The sequence below is a fragment of the Rattus norvegicus genome, chromosome 1 (genome assembly GCF_036323735.1).
Source record: "Rattus norvegicus strain BN/NHsdMcwi chromosome 1, GRCr8, whole genome shotgun sequence".
Taxonomy (NCBI): domain Eukaryota; kingdom Metazoa; phylum Chordata; class Mammalia; order Rodentia; family Muridae; genus Rattus; species Rattus norvegicus.
In genome coordinates this window covers 81,275,552-81,300,294 of record NC_086019.1, presented here as the reverse complement: position 1 = coordinate 81,300,294, position 24,743 = coordinate 81,275,552, and the positions used below count along the sequence as shown (strand labels likewise).

Sequence of the window (24,743 nt, the reverse complement as noted above, 5' to 3'; positions counted from 1 at the left end):
CAGTATTACAGAGCAATAGTGATAAAAACTGCATGGTATTGGTACAGAGACAGACAGATAGACCAATGGAATAGAATTGAAGACCCAGAAATGAACCCACACACCTATGGTCACTTGATTTTTGACAAAGGAGCCAAAACCATCCAATCGAAAAAATATAGCATTTTCAGCAAATGGTGCTGGTTCAACTAGAGGTCAACATGTAGAAGAATGCAGATTGATCCATGCTTATCACCCTGTACAAAGCTTAAGTCCAAGTGCATCAAGGACCTCCACATCAAACCTGATACACTCAAACTAATAGAAGAAAAACTAGGGAAGCATCTGGAACACATGGGCACTGGAAAAAATTTCCTGAAGAAAACACCAATGTCTTATGCTCTAAGATCAAGAATCGACAAATGGGATCTCATAAAACTGCAAAGCTTCTGTAAGGCAAAGGACACTGTGGTTAGGACAAATCGGCAACCAACAGATTGGGAAAAGATCTTTACCAATCCTACAACAGATAGAGGCCTTATTTCCAAAATATACAAAGAACTCAAGAAGTTAGACCGCAGGGAGACAAATAACCCTATTAAAAAATGGGGTTCAGAGCTAAACAAAGAATTCACAGCTGAGGAATGCCGAATGGCTGAGAAACACCTAAAGAAATGTTCAACATCTTTAGTCATAAGGGAAATGCAAATCAAAACAACCCTGAGATTTCACCTCACACCAGTGAGAATGGCTAAGTTCAAAAACTCAGGTGACAGCAGATGCTGGCGAGGATGCGGAGAAAGAGGAACACTCCTCCATTGTTGGTGGGATTGCAAACTGGTACAACCATTCTGGAAATCAGTCTGGAGGCTCCTCAGAAAATTGGACACTGAACTGCCTGAGGATCCAGCTATACCTCTCTTGGGCATATACCCAAAAGATGCCCCAACATATAAAAAAGACACGTGCTCCACTATGTTCATCGCAGCCTTATTTATAATAGCCAGAAGCTGGAAAGAACCCAGATGCCCTTCAACAGAGGAATGGATACAGAAAATGTGGTACATCTACACAATGGAATATTACTCAGCTATCAAAAACAACGGCTTTATGAAATTCGTAGGCAAATGGTTGGAAATGGAAAATATCATCCTGAGTGAGCTAACCCAATCACAGAAAGACATACATGGTATGCACTCACTGATAAATGGCTATTAGCCCAAATGCTTGAATTACCCTAGATGCCTAGAACAAATGAAACTCAAGACGGATGATCAAAATGTGAATGCTTCACTCCTTCTCTAAAAGGGGAACAAGATTACCCTTGGCAGGGAAGAGAGAGATGCAAAGATTAAAACAGACACACAAGGAACACCCATTCAGAGCCTGCCCCACATGTGGCCCATACATATACACCCACCCAATTAGACAAGATGGATGAAGCAAAGAAGTGCAGACCGACAGGAGCCAGATGTAGATCGCTCCTGAGAGACACAGCCAGAATACAGCAAATACAGAGGCGAATGCCAGCAGCAAACCACTGAACTGAGAATAGGACCCCCGTTGAAGGAACCAGAGAAAGAACTGGAAGAGCTTGCAGGGGCTCAAGACCCCATATGTACAACAATGCCAAGCAACCAGAGCTTCCAGGGACTAAGCCACTACCTAAAGACTATACATGGACTGACCCTGGACTCTGACCTCATAGGTAGCAATGAATATCCTAGTAAGAGGACCAGTGGAAGGGGAAGCCCTGGGTCCTGCTAAGACTGAACCCCCAGTGAACTAGACTGTGGGGGGGAGGGCAGCAATGGGGGGAGGGTTGGGAGGGGAACACCCATAAGGAAGGGGAGGGGGGAGGGGGATGTTTGCCCGGAAACCAAAGAATTATTATTAAGTATTAAATAAATTTAAAAAAAAGAGAGAAAAAAGAAAAAAAAGAAATGTAAATAAAGGGATATCCAATAAAAAATTTTTATTTGTAAAAAAAAAAAAGAAAATTTAACTTACTAGTATCAGTATTCTCCTCAACCATTCATTTTAATCCATCTCTTAAGACACAAAATTAGAACATAGCATTTTCCTGAAGTATATAAATTGGTAACTAGGAAGAAAGACAAAAAAAGTACTTCAGGATATGTAGCTCATGGCTTGCCCAGCTGTTGCAAGGTGTGATCCCAAGAGTCATCTGTAAATTAAATAAAGTATCCAAGTTAATCTCTCTTCTAAGAAACTAGGAAGAGACTTGCAAAATGAGATGGGAATAGTGTGAGAAAGATGGAGAAACCAGTAGAGATACATAGAGGAAAGATGAGAGACTAAGTCTAAATGCAGGAAGGAAAGAAGAAAAATGAGGTGATATTAGTGATAAAAGAGACTAAGCAGCAGCTTATGGGTGGAACAGGGTTCACACAGCTTGGGAAGAGTGGAGAGTCTGCTCTGCCTTTAATTTAAACCAGCCCAAATTCCATCCAAAAGCCCATGTGAGTGTGTACTCCCTAGACAATACCAGAGTCCCTTTTCCATTTTCTATCTATTCCTTGATATTTTTCACTTTTTTCTTTCTTGGTTCTTTCACATTTTTCCTTTCTTGCTTGCTTGCTTCCTTTCTTTCTTCCTTCATTGCATCCTACCTTTCTTCCCTCCATCCACTCCTCCATCGTCCAAATAGTAGAGCTATTTGAAGAAATATTTATTATGGATTTTAAGTACAACTAAAATTAAGAGAGGCATTTGTGAGGAGACTAAGAAGAATAGTTTCTCAAAAACCTGTTTTTTTAATTTATCGCATTCTTTTTTCTCCTATGTTCTGGTCCCTTACTTCCATACTGGTTGACACCATTATGGTAGCTGTGACCAGGAGAAGTGAGTCAGTACTAAAACTGTGATGAGACAATCTCTCTCAATCTCTCTCTCTCTCTCTCTCTCTCTCTCTCTCTCTCTCTCTCTCTCTCTCTCTCTTAAATATTCATGACCTCCTTTTATTCTTTTTGAGAAGATTGGTAATTTTCAACTCAGCTCAACACCTATGATAATAGCAACGGCCCAAGGGTCTGATGTAACTTTTAAACACCTTAGTCCTGAGTTCCCATCAGCAGTGTAAAACATAAGAAAAACAGGAATGCAGAATTCATGACCAACTCCAAGGAACCAAGAGAAATCTGAAAGGAATTTTTTCTGTCAGTATTTGAAACACAAAGTTTACAGCAGAGAGGCATGCAGATGTGCAAACTGAATCCAAGAGCACATCAAAACAGTCATCCATAATGATCAAGTAGGCTTCATCCCAGGTATGAAGGGATGGTTTAATATATGGAAAACCATCAACGTAATCCACTATATAAAGAAACTGAAAGATAAAAACCACATGATCATTTCATTAGATGCTGAGAAAGCATTTGACAAAATTCAACACCCCTTCATGATAAAAGTCCTGGAAAGAATAGGAATTCAAGGTCCATACCAAAACATAGTAAAAGCCATATACAGCAAACCAGTAGCTAGCATTAAACTAAATGGAGAGAAACTTGAAGGAGTCCCACTAAAATCAGGGACTAGACACGGATGCCCACTCTCTCCCTACTTATTCAATATAGTTCTTGAAGTCCTAGCCAGAGCAATCAGGCAACAAAAGGAGATCAAAGGGATACAGATAGGAAAGGAGGAAGTCAAAATATCACTATTTGCAGATGATATGATAGTATATTTAAGTGATCCCAAAAGTTCCACCAGAGAACTACTAAAGCTGATAAACAACTTCAGCAAAGTGGCTGGGTATAAAATTAACTCAAATAAATCAGTAGCCTTCCTCTACACAAAAGAGAAACAAGCCGAGAAAGAAATTAGGGAAACGACACCCTTCATAATAGACCCAAATAATATAAAGTACCTCGGTGTGACTTTAACCAAGCAACTAAAAGATCTGTACAATAAGAACTACAAGACACTGAAGAAGGAAATTGAAGAAGACCTCAGAAGATGGAAAGATCTCCCATGCTCATGGATTGACAGGATTAATATAGTAAAAATGGCCATTTTACCAAAAGCAATCTACAGATGCATTGCAATCCCCATCAAAATACCAATCCAATTCTTCAGAGAGTTAGCCAGGACAATCTGCAAATTCATCTGGAATAACAAAAAACCCAGGATAGCTAAAACTATCCTCAACAATAAAAGGATTCTGGGGAAATCACTATCCCTGAACTCAAGAAGTATTACAGAACAATAGTGATAAAAACTGTATGGTTATTAGTACAGACACAGGCAGATAGACCAGTGGAATAGAAGTGAAGACCTAGAAATGAACCCATACACCTATGGCCACTAGATTTTTGACAAAGGAGCCAAAATCATTCAATGGAAAAAATATAGCATTTTCAGCAAATGGTGCTGGTTCAACTGGAGGTCAGCCATGTAGAAGAATGCAGATTGATCCATGCTTATCACCCTGTACAAAGCTTAAGTCCAAGTGCATCAAGGACCTCCACATCAAACCAGACACACTCAAACTAATAGAAGAAAAACTGGCAAGCATCTCGAATACATGGGCACTGGAGAAAATTTCCTGAACAAAACACCAATGCCTTATGCTCTAAGATCAAGAATCAACAAATGGGATCTCATAAAACTGCAAAGCTTCTGTAAGGCAAAGGACACTATTGTTAGGACAAAACGGCAACCAACAGATTGGGAAAAGATCTTTACCAATCCTACAACTGATAGAGGGCTCATATCCAAAATATACAAAGAACTCATGAAGGTAGACTGCAGGGAGACAAATAACCCTATTAAAGAATAGGGTTCAGAGCTAAACAAAGAATTCACAACTGAGGAATGCAGAATGGCTAAGAAGCACTTAAAGAAATGTTCAACATCTTTAGTCATAAGGGAAAAGCAAATCAAAACAACCCTGAGATTCCACCTCACATCAGTCAGAATGGCTAAGATCAAAAACTCTTTCGACAGCAGATGCTGGCGAGGATGTGGAGAAAGAGGAACACTAACTCTTCCATTGTTGGTGTGGTTGTAGACTGGTACAACCATTCTGGAAATCAGTCTGGAGGTTCCTCAGAAAATTGGTCATTGTACTACCTGAGGACCCAGCTATACCTCTCTTGCGGATATACCCAAAAGATGCCCCAACATATAACAAAGACACATGCTCCACTATGTTCATAGTAGCCTTATTTATAATACCCAGAACCTGGAAAGAACCCAGATGTCCTTCAACAGAGGCATGGATACAGAAAATGTGGTACATCTACACAATGGAATACTACTCCACTATCAAAAACAATGACTTTATGAAATTCATAGGCAAATGGATGGAACTGGAAAATATCATCCTGAGTGAGGTAACTCAATCACAGAAAAGCACACATGGTATGCACTCATTGATAAGTGGATGTTAGCCCAAACTCTCAAATTACCCTAGATGCACAGAACACATGAAACTCAAGAAGGATGACCAAACTGGGAATGCTTCACTCCTTCTTCAAAAGGGGAACAAGAATACCCTTAGGAGGGAATAGGGAGGCAAAGTTTAGAACAGAGGCTGAAGGAACAGGAATGCCCATTCAGAGCCTGCCCCACATGGGGCCCATTCATATACAACCACCAAACTAGATAAGATGGATGAAGCAAAGAAGTGCAGGCTGACAGGAATGGGATGTAGATCTCTCCTGCGAGACACAGCCAGAATACAGCAAATACAGAGGCGAATGCCAGCAAGCAAACCACTGAACTGAGAACAGGACCCCATTGAAGGAATCAGAGAAAGGACTGAAAGAGTTTGAAGGGGCTTGAGACCCCATATGAACAACAATGCCAACAACCAGAGCTTCCAGGGTCTAAGTCACTATCCAAAGACTATACATGGACTGACCCTGGGCTCCATGCATAGGTAACAATGAATAACCGAATAAGGGCACCAGTGGAAGGGGAAGTCCTTTGCCCTGCCAAGACTGAACCCCCAGTGAATGGGATTGTTGGGGGGAAGGCGGTAATGGGAGGAGGATGGGGAGGGGAACACCCATATAGAAGGGGAGGGGGAGAGTTAGGGGGATGTTTGCCTGGAAACCCGGAAAGATAATAACAATTGAAATGTAAATAAGAAATACCCAATTTAATAAAGATGAAGAAAAAAAGAAAAGAAAAAAAAAGAAGCTGAAAGTGTCAGATGCAGATATGTGTGCCCAAGCAGTGAACAGAAGCTGCTTACCCTTCTAGCTGAAATAGCGAAAAGTTGGAGGAATCTGAGGAGGAGGGCAACCCTTTAGGAGGACCAGCAGTGTCAATTAACCTTAATCCTGAGATCTTTCAGACACTGGAGCCGAGATGAGGCCTTCAATACACATACAGCAGAGAACTGCCATGTCTGGGTTCAGTCAGAGAAGATGTAACTAACCCTCAAAAGACTGGAGGCCCCAGGTAGTTTAGAGTTCTGGTTGGGCGGGTGAGGTGGGGACATCCTTGTGGAGACTGGGAGGGGGAATGGTGGCCAGGAGTTATGGAATGTGGAACTGTTGGAGTTTGTGGACCGAGAAGGGAATAAAATCTGGAGTGGAAAAACAAATAAATAAATAAATAAATTTAAATAATGTTTGTTTCTAAAGACAAGCAGGTTAAATAGCTAACTGAGGTGCCTGTTAATATGTCAAAGCAGATGTAGGTTGCCAGACTATCACTGCATTGCAAGGACCTCTTACAAAATCTTGGATCCTCTCAGTACTATCCCTGCCATTTAATTTAACATCTGTAGGCCTTACATTCTTTTCCCTCCCCCAGCTTTTCTTTTCTACACACCCAGAAATTTTGTCCATGTGCTGTTGGCCTCTTGTTTCTACAAAAGGCTCTTCTCTTGGTTCTTCTTCATGCCTCTTTGTCCTCTTGATTCCCTTCTCCTTTTCTCCTCTGTCTTAGTTCTTCTATTGCTCTTCCCTAATTTTCCTTTCATAGAATATTCAGTGTACTAGTCATGTCTAATGTACTGCTTTCTCTCTTTGCTTGTTGCCTCTGGCTATTCTTTCCTTCATACCTACAATAAAAACCTTATCCTCAACCTTACCTTGGTGTGGCATGCCCACATTTCTTTAAGAAATTTCCAAGTATTATGTGATATGGGAGAATGGAGCTGTCATATCTTTGTGTGCATTACACCCTCCAGATTAAGGTTTTGAAATTATTTATATATTTCACTTGTATCACTAGTTGTTGGCTTCATGTAGTAGAGAACTCCAATATGTGCATTAAAGAATTTATATTGACAATTTTTGACTATATACACTTAGTGTAAACTATCATAAAATAATTTTGTTCATGTACAAAATATAATTTCCGAAAAATAACTACCCTGTGGTTAGAGAACTAGATCAGGAAAGAAGAGCAATTGGTCCTTTTTAGGGTATACAAATTCAATTCCCAGAATCCACTTGCTGGTTAGCAGTTAGATTTAAATAATGTCAAACAATTTTTTTCTGAAATGATTAAAATATTCAATGTGCATAAATGTTTGAGGGTTTACCTGTAATATACATATAAATATAAGCATTTCTATATGTATATGAATGTATGTATATGTATGTGTATAGCTATGTATTCTTGCTAATTCTGGGTTGGGATTTTTACATCAATTTTAACATATATGATCATATATCCTCATGACTAATTTTATATTTTAAATATGAGAAATATGTGTCATTTTTACCTTAAAATGAAAACTTTTATTAAAAGATTGATTTTTTACAGTTAAAATAGTACATATATGTGTCATGTTGACAATATGAAATTATTATCTCACATTTGCTTGTTTATATTACTGTGAGGGTGTTTCAAAGAAGTTCTTTTGAGAACAGAAGACCCACTTTGAACCTTGCTGATATCATCCCATAGGCTGATGTAAATGGCCAAAGAAAAAGAACTAAGAACAGAAATTCACATGTGTGCTTCCTGACTGTGAACTAGAAATTAATCCATAATTTATACCTATCTCTCTACAAATCCATCTTCCCTTACTGCTTCTATCTTACCATGATTAACAGAAACTTCAGACTGTGGTGTAAAACAAGCTGTTCCTTCTTTGAGTTGCATTTACCAGGTATTTTGTCAGAGGAACCAAAAAATAATAATAATAATATCTATCAAATGGTTTCTAAACAAATGACTATTGATTACTCCACATTATGAAAGAGTAAGTCTAAATATGGAAGTTTCAGCATTGTAGCACTGTACAACAAATAAAAGAATATGAGAATATCTAAGAATATAGAGATGACCAGGGCACACATCATACTCAGAGGAAGCTATCTCTTATCAGAGCATGGTAAAAACAGGCTGAAACTAGTCTTCATATTGGTGATGAGAACAAAGGGGGAAAATGTGGGAAAGCATATTTCTATAAATGTAAATACATTTACTCCCCATAGCACTGGATATTTGGAACAGGTTCTAATGACAGTCACAATGGAAGAGTATGAGTAAGAGATGACAAAGGTGCACAGCAGGATAAGGATAGTCTGTGTGGCTCTGTCTTCAGGTGAGGTTTTCAGAAAGTGAGCACTGTGAATATGCTTGACATGCCTCTTGTGTCTATAGAGAATACTCACCATGGAAACACTTGAGCAGGCCATGAGACCCAGATACAGTCCATCAGAGAGGCACAGTAAGAACATATATAGTGCAGTTGCCACATTGCCAGAAGCAAGCAGTGAGCAGTATTCATAATGCACTCTCTTAATAGAATTTTTTGTGTAACTGAGGCTTGACACACTTGATGGGATCATGATGTTCAGAGGCAGGTGCACAAACCAACTGACTGAGCAAGAAGGGCCAATATACTTGGTGGCTCTCTGCTTAAGCTTTATCCACCTGGAGTTTCTGGGGCTGATTGTGATTGCTTGAAAGCAACTCAATAGGCACATCATATAAAGGGACATCCCCCTTGCTATTCTGTAAATATACAATATTAATTTACACCCAATGTCATCCAAGAAAACCTTAAATCCAAAATAAGACATTGTCGGGGGAATACCTCTTGAGATGATATTCAAGCAGTTGGCAAAAGTCAAGTACTCTATCATCAGATCTTTGGGCATTAAATGCTTCCCATTTAATATCAAAATGACATAATAAAATAGTATTGAAGTGTTGCCTAGCACTCCCACTGTAATCTGGGAGAAGAGAAATACTCCCATTGCAAAGTTTTCAGATGCCATTTTCATTCCTATTGTAAAATTGTTAAATTTATGTAATAAATTTAATATATGTATATTTTAATATATATTTAAATATAATTAACATTTTATTCTCTTATACTGTTATACTATATTCTATTATATATAATATACTATAGTAACTCTAGTAAAGTATATTTTAATATAAATAAATAAAATAATAATACATTTTTTATTGTCTAAAGACCCTGAACATGTATTATTAGTATGCATTATTTCATTAAGTTAGCTTAAATAAAACATTCATCATTTTAATGTATTCATACAGCTCTCACTGACAAAATGGAGGGTTTAAAATGTTTTCTTTATAAATTAGATATCCTCTATTATTTTATGGGACATATTGTATAAGGTTACTCCAGTTTCATGTTTTCTCTGGATGTGATGGTGAAGGACATATTTCATTTTAGGACTCTAAAGACTAACCTGGCTACAGAGATAGTTCCAAGACTATTACTGCTACACACAGACAAACCCACTTAAAAAACCAAAACAGAAACCAAAATTAAGATTAGTGTATATATTCTTCTTTTGGCTGAAACTAATGATTTGTGCTCTATTTTCAAAGAGCAAAACTTTAAAACATGCCATTATTATTAAAATACACCTGAAATAGATTTTTGAAATTCATCAAGAACTACAACAGAAAATATTTGAAAATTATATTTGAAATGACTGAGAAGAAAAATTATACTTCATTTTAAGTTTGCGTAGTTTTCAATAAAGTGTTTGTTTAGGAGGACAAAGGCTTTACAGCTCTTAGAACTTGATTTGTAGACAGTTGTGAGCCACCAGTAGGAACTAGGAACTGAATATTAAAAACAGTAACAGTACTATGCACTCTTACAAATTAAGTTATTACTCTACCATGAAAATATTTAAAAATCAATTTGTAAAATCCAAAATATAAAATAAGTTGAAATGGGTTCATGATTTGGATAAATTCCCTACAAACAATTAAGAAATATCTGAAGTATGTGGAGAAATTTGCTCAACATCACCAATATTTAAGGGACTGCAATGAGAAGATGCAAATCATAGTTGAAATAAGAGATCACCATAAACTGTATAAATACATGTTAATAAAACAAATTAACATGAGTAAAATCAGGAGTTAAACCAGTTTAATATGTGGAGGAAGGAGCCCCAGTGTAGACTCTATAAGAAAGTAAAATAGTGTAGAGGTATAAAAATTAGTGTTGTTTGTCTTCAATAAAATTGAAAAGTAATTACCAAGTTCCAAATGTAGTGTTACTGAAACTCCCACATCTTAGGTTATCAGCTGTACATAACATCAATACTGTACAAGGATCTGGAGACAAGAAAGTAAACAAAGCCACAGAGGGAATGACCAATGTTGAGTAAGAAGGATAAGGGCAGGGTCAGTCATTCCATCCCAATGCTCTGCAAAGAAATAGCAGTTCTTAGGAAGAATCTCAGGAAGACACAACTACTTCATTCTTAATTGGTTGTGTGACCCAGTGATCAGACTTTGTGATCCTGAATTACTTTGTGTACAACGGATATCCACCTGCACAATGGAATTTTCTTTTCTTTTCTTTTTTTTTTTTTTTTTTTTTTGGAGCTGGGGACTGAACCCAGGGCCTTGCACTTGCTAGGCAAGCGCTCTACCACTGAGCTAAATCCACAACCCCTGCACAATGGAATTTTATCTATATCTTCTCACCATGCATTAAAAAGTAGTGTTAAATTACTCTAAAGCTGAAATGCTAAAATTCTCAGAGGAAAATGTTAAAAATACAAAATGTGGTAAAGGCAACCATATGAATAGTAAAGGAAATGAACCCAGAACTAGAGAGTAGTATTGTTTGACATTAAAAGTCTGCACATTAAAGGAAAATAAACACAAGCAGAGATATAACCTTCCAAATAGGAGAAAAATCATTTACTTCAATATTTCATTCAGAAACTTAAAATCTAGAGTATATAAAGAATATAGATTAACCATCTCCACAATCTTTTTAGTCAACAAACAGGGTAATGTGATAGACAAAGATTTCATTAAAGACAAGGTATAAATGGGCAGTAAAGAGTTTTAAAAAGCATTTAACATATTTGCCATCAAGGAGATCTAAATTACAAATATTTGGAGAATCTTTTGCTATTATTAGAATGATTAACACCAGCAAAATAAAGAATAATAAATGTTCATAATGGTGTGGAAAAAGTGAACCCTCATCCTATAATGGATGGAGGTGAAATACTCAGTTCACTATAGAAATAAGTACAAAGATATCTTAAAAATTGAAATAGAATACAATAAAACAGGCCTATGTAATTTCTTGACATAGACCCAAAAGAACAGTATGCCCTGTCACAGAGATACTACACGTCCATATTAACTGCTGCATAATTCACAAAAGCAAAGAAATCATGATTATCATTGGATAATGGAAGTATGGTGTCTACATACAGCAGAAATTTGTTAATCTGTAGTGGAAAATGACATCATAAAATTTTCAGAAACTATATAGAATTATAAAGGATTTAGAAAGATACTCTACATTTAGAGGGAAAACATCCCAAGTTCATTCTCAAATAGGGACATGGGTTACAATGTAAATGTTCAGAGAAAGTGTGTTGGGCTCTGGAAATCAAACTATGCAGAAGAAAAGAGCTCTTGAGGAATGAAGGGGAAGAGAATGGGACAAATGTCTCAGTAAGTTCAAAAGGATCATAAAGGATTTATAAAGGGATGAAAGTATGTCAGGGTAATAGAGAAAAAACTTTAAGAAAAAAAATTTAAAAAAGTTTTTAAATATAGTGAAATCTAATACTCTGTATGATCATTGAAATTGTAAAAAAGAAGCCAAATTAAAACATTAAAAGTGTTTTACATAGCAAATATTGGTCTTTAATACTAATAGTTTTCACAGTCAATGCCATGTTCAAACTTATACACAATTCTTAAAATTGTCATGGTTATTCTTGTCTTATTTTTCTTCTATACTGGAAGGACTGAGGATTGAAGTCAGAATCTCATGTATGAAAGATGAGCATTGTGCAAGTAAACTATAATCCTACTTTGTTATTAAGAATTTATATCATATGCCAGGTTATAGAAAAGTAATGTTTGTAACGTCTATTTCTTGGTGTTATAGTGCATGTATTGTCGTTTTGTGAATGGAAAAGAGTTGTGTTTGTGTCCCTGACATTTTAATTGAAGAACATTGCATAAGTATACATTCCTCTTTGCTTTATACAATATATTATAAATTGTAATAATTTCCTCCCTAAAATAATGTATTTGTTGAGACATTTCTTACATGTTATTAATTTTTTTACTATTACAATATCTTTCTGAAAGAAGTTTTCATGGTATAGATACCCTATGCATATAAAGTGTTTTTTCATCTGAAAGTATGCTAATTTATCTGGCAATTCTATTTCTCAGTATGGGTAAAAGTGAAAGAAAATTAGGGTCTTGAACAGTTACATTCTTAGGTCACTATGAATGTCAATTCTATATTCAAAACAGCTTCAAAATGCAGTTATTTTATATGTCCATTAAAAACAAAACAAAAACCCAAAAACTGATGACAAAATGTTGTACAAAAACTAGAGTATTACAGTTGTCCTTTAAAAAGAAGTTTGACAGATTCTAAAACACAGAAAACCAAAAGAGACCCTGAGTTAAGTGCTATAACCAGTTATATTGCTGTGTAACTACAGTGATCAACTACAAATATACAGAAGCTACAATTATGAGGGCCAGCAAGACTGCTCAGCCAGTAAAGATGCTTTCTACCTAATTCAGTATCCAGAGTTCATTTTAGGGTACCATATCATGGAAGGAGAGACTCAGTTCCTGAACATATCTTCTAACCTTTACACATGTATGATTTGAACTCACATGTCCTACATAACAATAAATGAATCATGTAGTAAAAAATTAAAACACAATAGAATGATGATTGTTAGGGCTGCAAGGAGAAGGTAATAGTTTCAAGGACACAGACTCTTGGCTTTGTGTTGTATATGTTTTAGAGATCCACTGTAGAACATCAGTATCATTTTTCATTAGACTGAACATCACTATCACAGTGTTTAAAATGATAAATACTTATAGCTTTACATTAGTTCTTATCTTAAATATAAGTGGATTATAGTTAATATATGACACGTTCTAGATATGTTGTAGGGTACAAGCTAGAGTGATAGCGGTCAACCAAAGTAAAACCTGGTATGGGCTTATAAGTTACTGATATTGAATTTTAGGCTCAAAATAAAGAGTTTTTATTTTGGTCTAAAAGGATGCATTAAAAACACACTAGATTGATGTATAATATGGGAGAGTTTTTGTTGTTGTTGTTGTTGTTTTTGTTTGAGTTTCACTTATTAAGAGCAATACCTGGGAATAGGAAGGTATATGAGAGCATATTAAAATCTAGACATTAGCTATGACAATAGGAACACAGAAAGCCAAATTTACTTTTGTTTATTTTCCAGAAGAGGATAGGCATAAGTGGACAGATGACATGTAAAAGTAGCACTACGTGTCTGTTCTTGCAGAAAACATGGTGAGCTGGAACCATGTAAGTAAAAATTTTAGAGTATATATAGTGAAACTTAATAATCAGAAAAATATCTGACAAATTTCAGAATATCTGGAGTAAAAATAAATAAAATGTACTCCTTCTTTTGATTTACTTCTTTATTGTAATGCATTCAATTTAACTAGTTTTCTTGATGCTTCCATAACATTTAATTTTCCTAATAGAAAAGTCACCCTATAATTCTATCACTGATAAGAAATTTTAACTTGCTAGTATCAGTATACTCTTTAAGCCATAATTTCAACCCAGTTCTTAAAGACACAAAATTAGAATGTAGCTTTTCCCACAAGTATATAAGTTGGTGAGTACTAGGAAGAAAAAAGAATAAAAGTACTTCAAGATATTTAGGATAAGATGAAGATGTCTCTTGTGCCTTGTCCACCTGCTGCAAGACCCTCGATATGATCCATAGAGTCATAAGTAATGAAAATATCCAAATAAATCTTTCTTAAAAAGAAAACAAAACAGAAAGAGTCCTGTGAAATGAGATAGAGATAATGTGAGAAATATGGAGGAAGCCACAGAGACAGAGAGGAGAGACAAAGGCAAAGTGAAGAAAGAAAAGAAGAAATTGAAGTGATATCAGTGATAAGAGAGACTCAGCAGCAGTTTAACGGAGGAACTGAGTTCACACAACCTAAAAAGAGCTGTAGACAGTCTATTCTGCCCTGAGTTGAAAACAGCTTCAATTTCATTCAAAGGCCCATTTCAGTTCCCACTACCAACACAATATCAAAATCCCTTTCCCTTATCCGATCTATGCCTTGAGTTCCTTCTTTCTTCTTAACTCCATTTTTCCCATTGTCCTTCCTTCCTTCCTTCCTTCCTTCCTTCCTTCCTTCCTTCCTTCCTTCCTTCCTTCCTTTTCTTCTCCATCCTACCTTCCTCTCAACACAGATGTTTTAAAACAACTCATAATATACATTGCAAGTACAACTAAAATAAGAAAGGGACTTGGTAAGAAACTAAGATATTTCCATGAGCAAAAGCATGACTTCTGCAAAACCCCCTTTCTAATGTTTTTAGTTCTTATTATTCTATGTTCTGGTGACTTACCACAGTGCTGGTTGATACTATTGTGGTAGTCATTGCCATGAGAAGTGAGTCTCTGTGAACTGTGGTAAGACACCCTCCCTCACTTAAAAGTTGATGATCTCCTGGTATTCTTTCCCAGAAGACTGGTGATTTTAAACTCAGTTCTAGACCCATGATGACAACATTTCCACAAGGGCTTGAAGTAAGTATTAAATACCTTAGTCCTGAGTTCTTGTCAGAAAACAAAATTAAAAAAATATAGAAGTGCAAATTACAGTAGCAATCTCAAAGAAGTAATTAGGAATCAGGATGGGAAGTTTTCTGTACATCCTTGGAGTACAAAGTGCTTGGCAGAATGGCATGCAAAAGAAATAGTTCTTCATTAGTAATAAAGCACAAACAAACTGCATGGCCTTGTTCCTGGAGGGCCTTTATCACACAGGCTCTCAAAAGTTTCAACATCTCAAGATGGTTTGGTTCCAGAGTCACTTGGAACAAATGGCTAACTGAGGTTCCTATATATGCCAGAAGAGGTGCTGGCTGCCACACTCTCATAGTACTACAAGTACCTCTTCCAGTGTCCTGGCTCCTCTAAGCACTCTCACCCTATGTCCCTAAACCTCTCTAGACCTTGACCTTCCCTTTCCTTCTCATATCTTCCCTTTCCTATAAAACTCAGATATTTTGTCCATGTGCTCTTGGGCTCTTGTTTCTTCTCAGGATTCTCCTTTCTTGGTTCATCTCAATCCTTTTTTTTTTTTTTTTTTTTTACTTTTCTTGGTCGTCTTTTCTTGTTATTCTGGTCTCCCCCATTTCTCTCCTCTAATGGCCCTGTTCAGTTTACTTGTCATGTCTAGTCTATTACTTTCTCTCTGTTCCCTGGACTCTTCCAGATGATTTCCTACATGTTATCTACAATGAAAAGCTTTGTGCTGTGGTCATATTCACCATTTCTTTAGAAAAAGAAAGTCCAAGTATTAGGGAGTTGGGGAGAATGGAGGTCAATGTGCATCACATTCTTCCAGTTAATGTATTGAAATGGTTCATCCCTCTGTGTGTGTGTGTGTGTGTGTGTGTGTGTGTGTGTGTGTGTGTGTAACTTTAGGTTGACTTTTATGTTGTAGAGAATGTCATTGTATTGTGGGTACAGAAAATAATTTATACACATTGGTTATATAGTTGGGAAATAATCTTAATATGAACTATTATGAAGATGGCTGCTGGAAACCTTGCTTAATTGAATTCAGGTACACATAGAAATGCAATCCAAAATAGCAGTTTCCATAAAGCATCACTATATATTGGGGTTTGCCTTTTTTAATTTAATTACAGAAAATTTAATAATGATTGTAACTGTAGCAGTACTCCCCATCACAGTGTGAAAGAGTTGTCTTTTGATCTGTTTTTCTTTAGACTTTTGATGCAGAAATTTAAATTGTTTTTAAAATATATATTGCAAAATTAACATAATTCCATTTTCCTATGTTTTCGACTAACACATGAAGAAATTAATTTTTTCTTTCTAATTTTTGTCCCTAGAAAATATATTTTCACAAATATAATTATCTTGAGGCCAGAGAGTAAGATGAGGAGACAAGAACTACTGTTGTTTTTGCAGAGGACTCAGTTGATTACCCCAAAAAAATCTTCCATCCAAGGTGAACATGAACCCTCTTCCAAACTTCATGGACACTCATCATACATGTGGTGCAAATACATACACATATATTAGCAAATATTTATACATGTAAAAGTAAATATTTTTTTAAATGATAGCTAACTTATCACTAGACAGCTTTCTCCTTTTATATTCCATCTGTAATTACATTCAGGATTCTACAAGTTTGGGGTGCATAAAAGAGAAATTTCTTTTTCCTGTGTTATCTATTCTTGGAAATAAAAGATTTCTGTGCCTAAACTCTATTGTACAAATCACTGAAGAAATTCTCTTCTAACAACAGTTCAGGCAAATTGTTTTGGAGATTTAGAAAAGAATAAACATTTATTTCTCACTTATTGATACAAAAAGAATTTATATACACTTTATAATTTACTTGAAATAGATTTTGATTATTTAATTAAATGAACTTAAGAATTGTATAAGTAGCTGGTTCTGTACTTAAGGTATAAAACCTAGGATCTTTTAAGGAATGTAACTGGCAAGATAAAAGCAAAAGAAAAATATAAATTTAAAAGTGGGAACTATCAAAGGGATCTCTGAATACATAATGAATCATATTTTCTCAGGGTATAGAGAATTGGGGTAAAACATCTAGCAGGAAGTAGCCTCCACATATAGTGAGTTGCTTCCATAGAGCCAAAAGCAGACTTCACCTCATAGGATACATCCTTCAGTAGTAATATGTAGTCTCTACAGTGAAGGAAGAAATCTACCCTACAAGTAAGTAGTCTTCACAATGCAGTCCTAGTACACATGAATTTTTTTAAGAGTCTCACTTTAAAGAACTAGAAAAAGAACCAACATACCCCAGTCCATTTATTTCTTCAGTCTGTTGTTTCCAAAATCTTGACATGAAAGGAAAGATATCCCAATGATTTTCACCTTGGAAACACAATTGTTGCTCCTGTTGGAAATAGGTCAGTCTTTCCTGTGATTGTGATCAGACTCTGATTCTCCAACCTATAAATATATTATTTCTTGGCCTCTTTTCAAACAGAACAGTTGTTGAAGATATTCAATAACTCTGTGAACCTGAGACTGTGTTGTTTACTCAAAAAACCTGTTTCTATTTGTGATATGTATCAGCCCTTAGCACACAGCTTCAATCCCTCTAACTGGAATAAAGACACATTTATTCACACCTTCAGTCCCAAACAAGAAAAATAGTTTGTAGAAATAATCACTCATGATAAAAAGTGATGTTTAATTGGGTGGCAGACAAAGTAATAAATCAGAGAAAGATTAGAGAGAATTGAATATGTCTAACTCTCAGGAAATTAGAGAGAATAAGAAAGGGCAATTTTACTAGAATAGTTATTGAGAGACAGGTTGCAAAGAAAGAAGATACACACAGGGCAATACAGAATGAAACAAAGAATGAGAAGGAGCCAGAAGATTGGAACATATTGCTAGATAAGTATGAGGCCAAGCAGAGCAATACAGGAGAGGTTGAGAAAAAAAAAAAAAAAACAGATTGACTCATTTAGAGTGGAGACAAGTTTAAGCCAGAATGGCAGAGTTAAACCACCCAGTCAGAGCTCAGAAAGAACTGCAAAATGTAGACTTATTTATCCATAAGAGTTTTATCCTCAGAATTTAAAAACATTCTAGGTTGGCAGACAATCCTGAGAGCTCAGAGGAGACAACTACTTCTGTCCACATTCCTGACCCAAGAGGAACCGGGCTAATGTCCTCTATTTCCTCTGGGCACAGTAACCTAGGAGCAGTCAAAGGCAGGACCCTTCCGGGTTCTGCCTGTGCCAAGAGCAGAAAGACAGTCACCAGGAGCACCAACACACCTGAAAGCAGAGGTAGGAACAACTCTTCTGCTTCAAGCGACACATCTGGAGGCTTCAAGACACACAAACCCAGGAGCAGCTCTCTGTTCCTAGATCCAGATGAAACAAAGCAGGTCTACAGGAGTACTGACACAGGTTTACAGGAGGGTCAAGCCACTGTCAGAGACAGCAAGACAAGCTAACCCCAGAAACAAGCTGATGGCGAGACAAGTGCAGGAAGTTGATGGCAAGAGACAAGTGCAGGAACTTAAGCAACAGAAACCAAGACTGCTTGGCATCGTTAGAGCCCTGATCTCCCATCAAAGAAAATACTGGATATTCAACACACCTGAAAAGCAAGATTTAGATTTAAAATCACATCTCATGATGACAATAGAGAACTTTAAGAAAGAAATAACTCCCTTAAAGAAATACAGGACAACAGGTAAACAAATAGAAGCCCTTGAAGAGGAAACACAAAAGTCCCTTAAACACTTACAGGAAAACACAACCAAATAGGTGAAAGAATTGAACAAAACCATCCAGGGTTTAAAATGAAAATAGAAACACTAAAGAAAGCACAAAGGTTGACAACTCTGGATATAGAAAACCTAGGAGGGATCAGTAGTCATAGACGCAAGAATCACCAACAGAATACAAGAGATAGAAGAGAGAATCTCAGGGGCAGAAGATACCATCGAAAACATTGACACAACCTTCAAAGATAAATGCAAAAGGCTCCTAAGGCAAAACATCCAGGAAATCTAGGACACAATGAGAAGATCAAACTTCAGAATAATAGGTATAGAAGAGAGCAAAGATTCCCAACTGAAAGGGCCAGTAAAGATCTTCAACCAAATTATATAAGAAAACTTCCCTAACCTAAAGAAAGAGACATATACATACAAGAAACCTACAGAACTCTAAATAGATTGGACAAGAAAAGAAATTCCTCCTATCACATATTAGTAAAAACACCAAATACATAAAACAAATAAAGAATTTTAAATGCAGTAAGAGAAAAAGGTCAAATAACGTATAAAGGCAGACCTATCAGAATTACACAAGGCTTCGCACCAGAGACTAAGAAAGGCAGAAGAACCTGGGCAGATGTCATACAGACCCTAAGAGAACACAAATGCCAGCCCAGGTTATTATATCCAGCAAAATTCTCAATTGTACAGATGGAGAAACCAAAATATTCATGACAAAAACAAATTTATGTAATATCCTTCTACAAATCCAGTCCTACAAAGGATAATAGATGAAAAACTCCAACACAAGGAGGAAAACTACACCCTATAAAAAGAAAGAAAGTAATCTCCATGCAATGAAACTGAAAGAAGAGAGACACAAACATAATTTCCCCTCTAACAACAAAAATATCAGGAAACAGCAATCACTCTTCCTTAATATCTCTTAACATCAATGGACTCAATTTCCCAATAAAAAAGACATAGACTAACAGACTGGATACATAAAGAGGATGCAGCATTTTGCTGCATATAGGAAATAAACTTCCTTGACAAAGACTGACTTTTGTCATGTAAAAGGCTGGAAAACAACTTTCCAAGCAAATAGTCCGAAGTAAAAAGCTGCAGTAGCAATTCTAATATCATATAAAATCAATGTTCAACCAAAAGTTATCAAAAAGATAAGAAAGAACACTTCATATCATCAAAGGAAAAATCCAGCAAGATGAACTCTCAATCCTAAATATTTATGCTTCAAATACAAGGGCACCTACATTCATAGAATAAACTTCACTAAAGCTCAAAGCACACATTGCACATCACACAATGATAGTAGGAGATTTCAACACCCCACTCCCATCAATGAACAGATCATGGAAACAGAAAGTAAACAGAGACATAGAGAAACTGACAGAAGTCATGAATCAAACAGATTTAACAGATATTTATAGACTATTTCATCCTAAAACAAAAGAATACAACTTCTTTTCTGCACCTCATTATACCTTCTCTAAAATTGACCATATAATTGGTCACCAAACATGCCTGAACAGAAAAAAGAAGATTTAAATAATCCCCTGCATCCTATCAGGTCACCATGGACTAAGACTGGTTTTCAATAATGACAATAATGACAGAGAGCCCACATGTACATGCAGGTTGAACAATGCTCTACTTAATGATAACTTGGTCAAGGAAGAAATAAAGAAATTAAAGACTTTTTAGAATTTAATGAAAATGAAGGCACAACATACTCAAACTTATGGGACACAATGAAAGCAGTGCTAAGAGGAAAACTCATAGCTCTGAGTGCCTCCAAAAAGAAATTGTAGAAAGCATACATTAGCAGTTTAACAGCACACCTAAAAGCTCTAGGACAAAAAGAAGTAAATATACCCAAGAGGAGTAGAAGGCAGGAAATAATCAGTGCAGAAATCAACCAACTAGAAACAAACAAAAAAAAAAACTATACAAAGAATCAACAAAACCAGGAGGTGGTTTTTGAGCAAATCAACAAGAGACATAAACCCTTACCCAGACTTACCAGAGGGCAGAGTGAGTACCCAAATTAACAAAATCAGAAATGAAAAAGGAGGCATACCAATAGAATCTGATAATACTCAAAAAATCATCAGATTGTACTACAAAAGCTTATATTCAACAAAACTGGAAAATCTGGATGAAATGGAAAATTGTCTAGACAGATACCAGGAACAAATGTTAAATCAGAATCAGTTAAACCATCTAAACAGCCCCATAACTCCTAAATAAATAGAAGCAATTATTAAATGTTTCCCAACCAAAAAAAGCCCAGGACCAGATGGGTTTAGTTTATAATTCTATCAGACCTTCATAGAAGACCTCATTCCAATACTGTCCAAACTATTCCACAAATTAAAACAGAAGGAGCACTACCCAATTCTTTCTATGGAGCCACAATTACGCTTATACCTAAACCACACAAAGACCCAACAAAGAAGGAGATGTTCAAGTCAATTTCCCTTATGAATATTGATGCAAAATACTAAATAAAATTCTTGCAAACTGAATCCAAGAACACATCAAAATGATCATCCATCATGATCCAGTAGGCTTCATCTCAGGGATGCAGGGATGGTTCAATATATGGAAATACACGAACATAATCCACTATGTTAATGAACTCAGAGAAAAAAGAACATGATCATTTCATTAGATGATGAGAAAGCATTTGACAAAATTCAGGATTCCTTCATGATAAAAGTCTTGGAGAGATCAGGAAATCAAGGCCCATACCTGTACATAGTAACAGCAATATACAGCAAACTAGTAGCCAGCATTAAACTAAACAGTGAGAAACTTTAAGCAATCCCACTAACATCAGGGATTAGACAAGGCTACTCACTCTCTTTCTACTTATTCAATATAGTACTTGAAGTCCTACCAAGAGCAATCAGAGAACAAAGGGATATGAATTGGAAAGGAAGAAGTCAAAATATCACTGTTTGCAGATGATATGATAGTATACTTAAGTGACTACAAAACTTCCACCATAGAACTCTCAAAACTGGTAAACAACTTCAGTAATTGTTCTGGCTAGAACTTTGAATACTATATTCAATAATAGGGAGAAGATCTGCAGTCTTGTGTTTTACCTGATTTTAGTGGGATTGCTTTAATTTTCTCTTGGTTATTTGTTTGCTATATATTGTTTTTATGAAGTTTAGATATGTGCCTAGAAATCCTTATCTTTCTAAGACTTTTAACATGAAAGGGTTCCTCAATGAAAGAATGGATACAGAAAATGTGGTACATTTACACAGGGGAATACTACTCAACTATTAAAAACAATGACTTCATAAAATTCAAAGGCAAGTGGATGGAACTAGACAATATTTTCATGACTGAGATAACCCAGTCACAAAAGAAATCACATGGTATATACTCACTGATAAGTGGATATTTGCCCAAGAATTCAGAATATCCAGGATACAACCCACAGACCATATGAAGGTTAAGAAGAAGGAAGACCAAAATGTGGATGCTTCAATCCTACTTAGAACGGGGAACACAATAATCAAAGGATGTAGAGGGAGGGATGGACCTGAGAATGAGAGAGGACAGGGAGGGAAAGTGGGCGGGGGCAAAATGAAGGGATAGGAGAGAAGTACAAAGGGTCAGGAAATTGAATAGAAATACGTAGCACCTGGGTGTGGGGAACTGGGGTAGCCTCTAGATAGTCCCAAATGCTAGGGAAGTGAGAGCATCCCAGGACCCAACAGGAATGATATTAGCTGAAATACCCAAAATGGAGATACAACCTGTAGAGACCATCTCCACTAGATAGGCATGGCCCCATGTAGAGGGATGGGACCACCTAGAATTAATTCTGTCTAAAAAAATTGCAGGGACAAAAACTGGAGCAGAGACTGGAAGGAAGTCCATTCAGAGACCACCCCACTTAGGAATCTATTCCATGTGCAGACACCAAACCCAGACACTATTACTAAGAGATGTTTGCTTACAGGATCCTGGTCTGGCTGTTCCCTGAGAGTTTCTACCAGCACTTGACCAATACAGATGCAGATACTCAAAGCCAATCACCGGACTGAGCCTGGGGATCCCAATGGAAGAGACTAAGGGAAGGATTGAAGGAGCTGAAGGGGTTTCCATCCCCATAGAATGAACATTTTAAACTAACTGGACAACCCAGAGCTCCCTTTGACTAAACCACCAATCAAAGCGTATACATGGAGTAATTTACAGCTCCAGCTACATATGTAGGAAAGGATGGCCTTATCTGGCATCAATGGTAGGGGAGACCCATGGTCCTGTGGAGCATTGTTGCCCCGGCATAGGGGGATGTGACTGGGGTGAGGTGGGAGTGGGTGAGTGGGTGGAGGAGCAACGTCATAGAGACAAAGTGGAGTGGGGCTAGAATAGGGGATGTTGGGGGAGGGGACACCAAGAATGAGAACAACATTTGAACTGTAAATAAATAAAATAACAATACAAAATCCTGAAGTCTAAATTCCTCTAAATCCATGACAATGAAAATTTTAAATGTTGAAACCTCCAACTACACTTCTCTGTGAAGAATATATGCTGTATGATAGGGTTAGAATGCCAAATTCGGGTAATGGATTACCCACAGGGCATGCTAATGATTGACTCTTCAGTGTAAAGAAGCATCATTTATGTACATTAATGTTCACTCTTGCTGCTGATGCTCTGAATTTTAATAAATTAAAAGCATTCCTATGAAAATATGCATTTTCCTCAAAAGTCTCAACACTTTTTCCACTGTAAGTACTTTCTTCCTGCATTTAAATTTCTTTAGACAAGATTGATTCCAACAATCAGAATACTTAAAGAAATCCAGTGGCTATTTTTTATATCACCAGCACTCAGATGCTATTGCTTATAGAAAAATATTTAGACTGAACCAAAAAAGAGCATCCTCCCACCACACGTAAAACATAAAATCTATGGAACAAGGAAAGAATATTAAAAGTAGCAAGGGAAAAAGTGCAGGTAACATACATTGATGAACCTATCAAAATTATACCCACCTTCCTAACAGAGATTGTGAAAGCTGGAATGGTCCAAACAGGAATCTTGCAACCTCTAAAATAACAGGGATGCCAACCTAGATTATTATACCCAGCAATCACCATAGATGTAGAAAACAAGATATTTAAAGATATATCCTAATCAAACAATATCTATCCACAAATCCATCCCTACAGAAAATACTAGAGAAAACTGCAACCCAGGGAAGATAATTATATCCAAAAGTAAACACAGGAAGTAAGCAATTCCATACCAGAAAAAGTGGGAAACATACACAAAACACACAAAAATTTATACCAATCAAAATAACAAGAAATAGCAATTACTGATGATTAATATCTCTCAACATCAATAAACTCAATTCCCTAATAACAAGACACAGACTAAGAAAATGAATATGAAAACAGGATCCATCATTTTGCAAAGCAAGAAAAGCTTTAATTTTTTGGTTTCCACCCCCAAAACAAACAATAGGTACTGAGAATACAGTGATCTACCTTCAGTTACTAAGTCGGTTTGTGAACAGACTAGGAGAAAAGAGCAACTTTTTACAAAAACAAACACCAAAACAAAAAAGAAAAGAAAAAGTAGAACCACAAACTCCTGATTACTGCCCAGTCCATTTTAATCCCTCCCAAGATTCCAGTCCTCATGTCATGTTTATTAAACATTATATTTTCCAAAAAAGTAAATACGTGCACCTCTCTCTATGAAGAAAGACTTGCCTGGTCCAGTCTCTATCTTTTTTATATTGTTCTTTAAATTTCTGGAGGTTCTGGCCTTCTGTCTTATCCACTGTCAATTGTTTGACCTTGTTAATGTTGTGTTTGGGATCAAAAACTCTGTGGGAAACAGAAAATTTTATGACTGTGCAATGAGTCATATGTGAAAACACAGAAGAAGAATTTGTTTGAGATAAATGCCAATTCCAAGAT

At 36.4% G+C, this 24,743-nt stretch overlaps 1 protein-coding gene and 1 long non-coding RNA gene across 2 annotated transcripts; both read right to left on the bottom strand.

Moving 5' to 3' along the window:
- Window positions 1-8,282: 8,282 nt before the first annotated feature.
- Window positions 8,283-9,206, bottom strand: Vom1r43 (vomeronasal 1 receptor 43). Its single transcript, NM_001008932.2, has one exon. It carries the CDS (start codon window positions 9,198-9,200, stop codon window positions 8,283-8,285), a length of 918 nt encoding a protein of 305 aa, NP_001008932.1. The 5' UTR covers window positions 9,201-9,206.
- A 6,366-nt stretch (window positions 9,207-15,572) lies between these two features.
- Window positions 15,573-23,080, bottom strand: LOC134482887 (uncharacterized). Its single transcript, XR_010059580.1, has 2 exons — window positions 22,761-23,080; window positions 15,573-17,409 (listed from the first exon to the last, which is right to left on the bottom strand). It is a non-coding gene; the product is annotated as an uncharacterized LOC134482887 (long non-coding RNA).
- Window positions 23,081-24,743: the final 1,663 nt, after the last annotated feature.

Excerpts from the sequence above, each read along its gene's own strand:
- Vom1r43 (NM_001008932.2), bottom strand. The coding sequence starts at position 9,200 with ATGAAAATGGCATCTGAAAACTTTGCAATGGGAGTATTTCTCTTCTCC.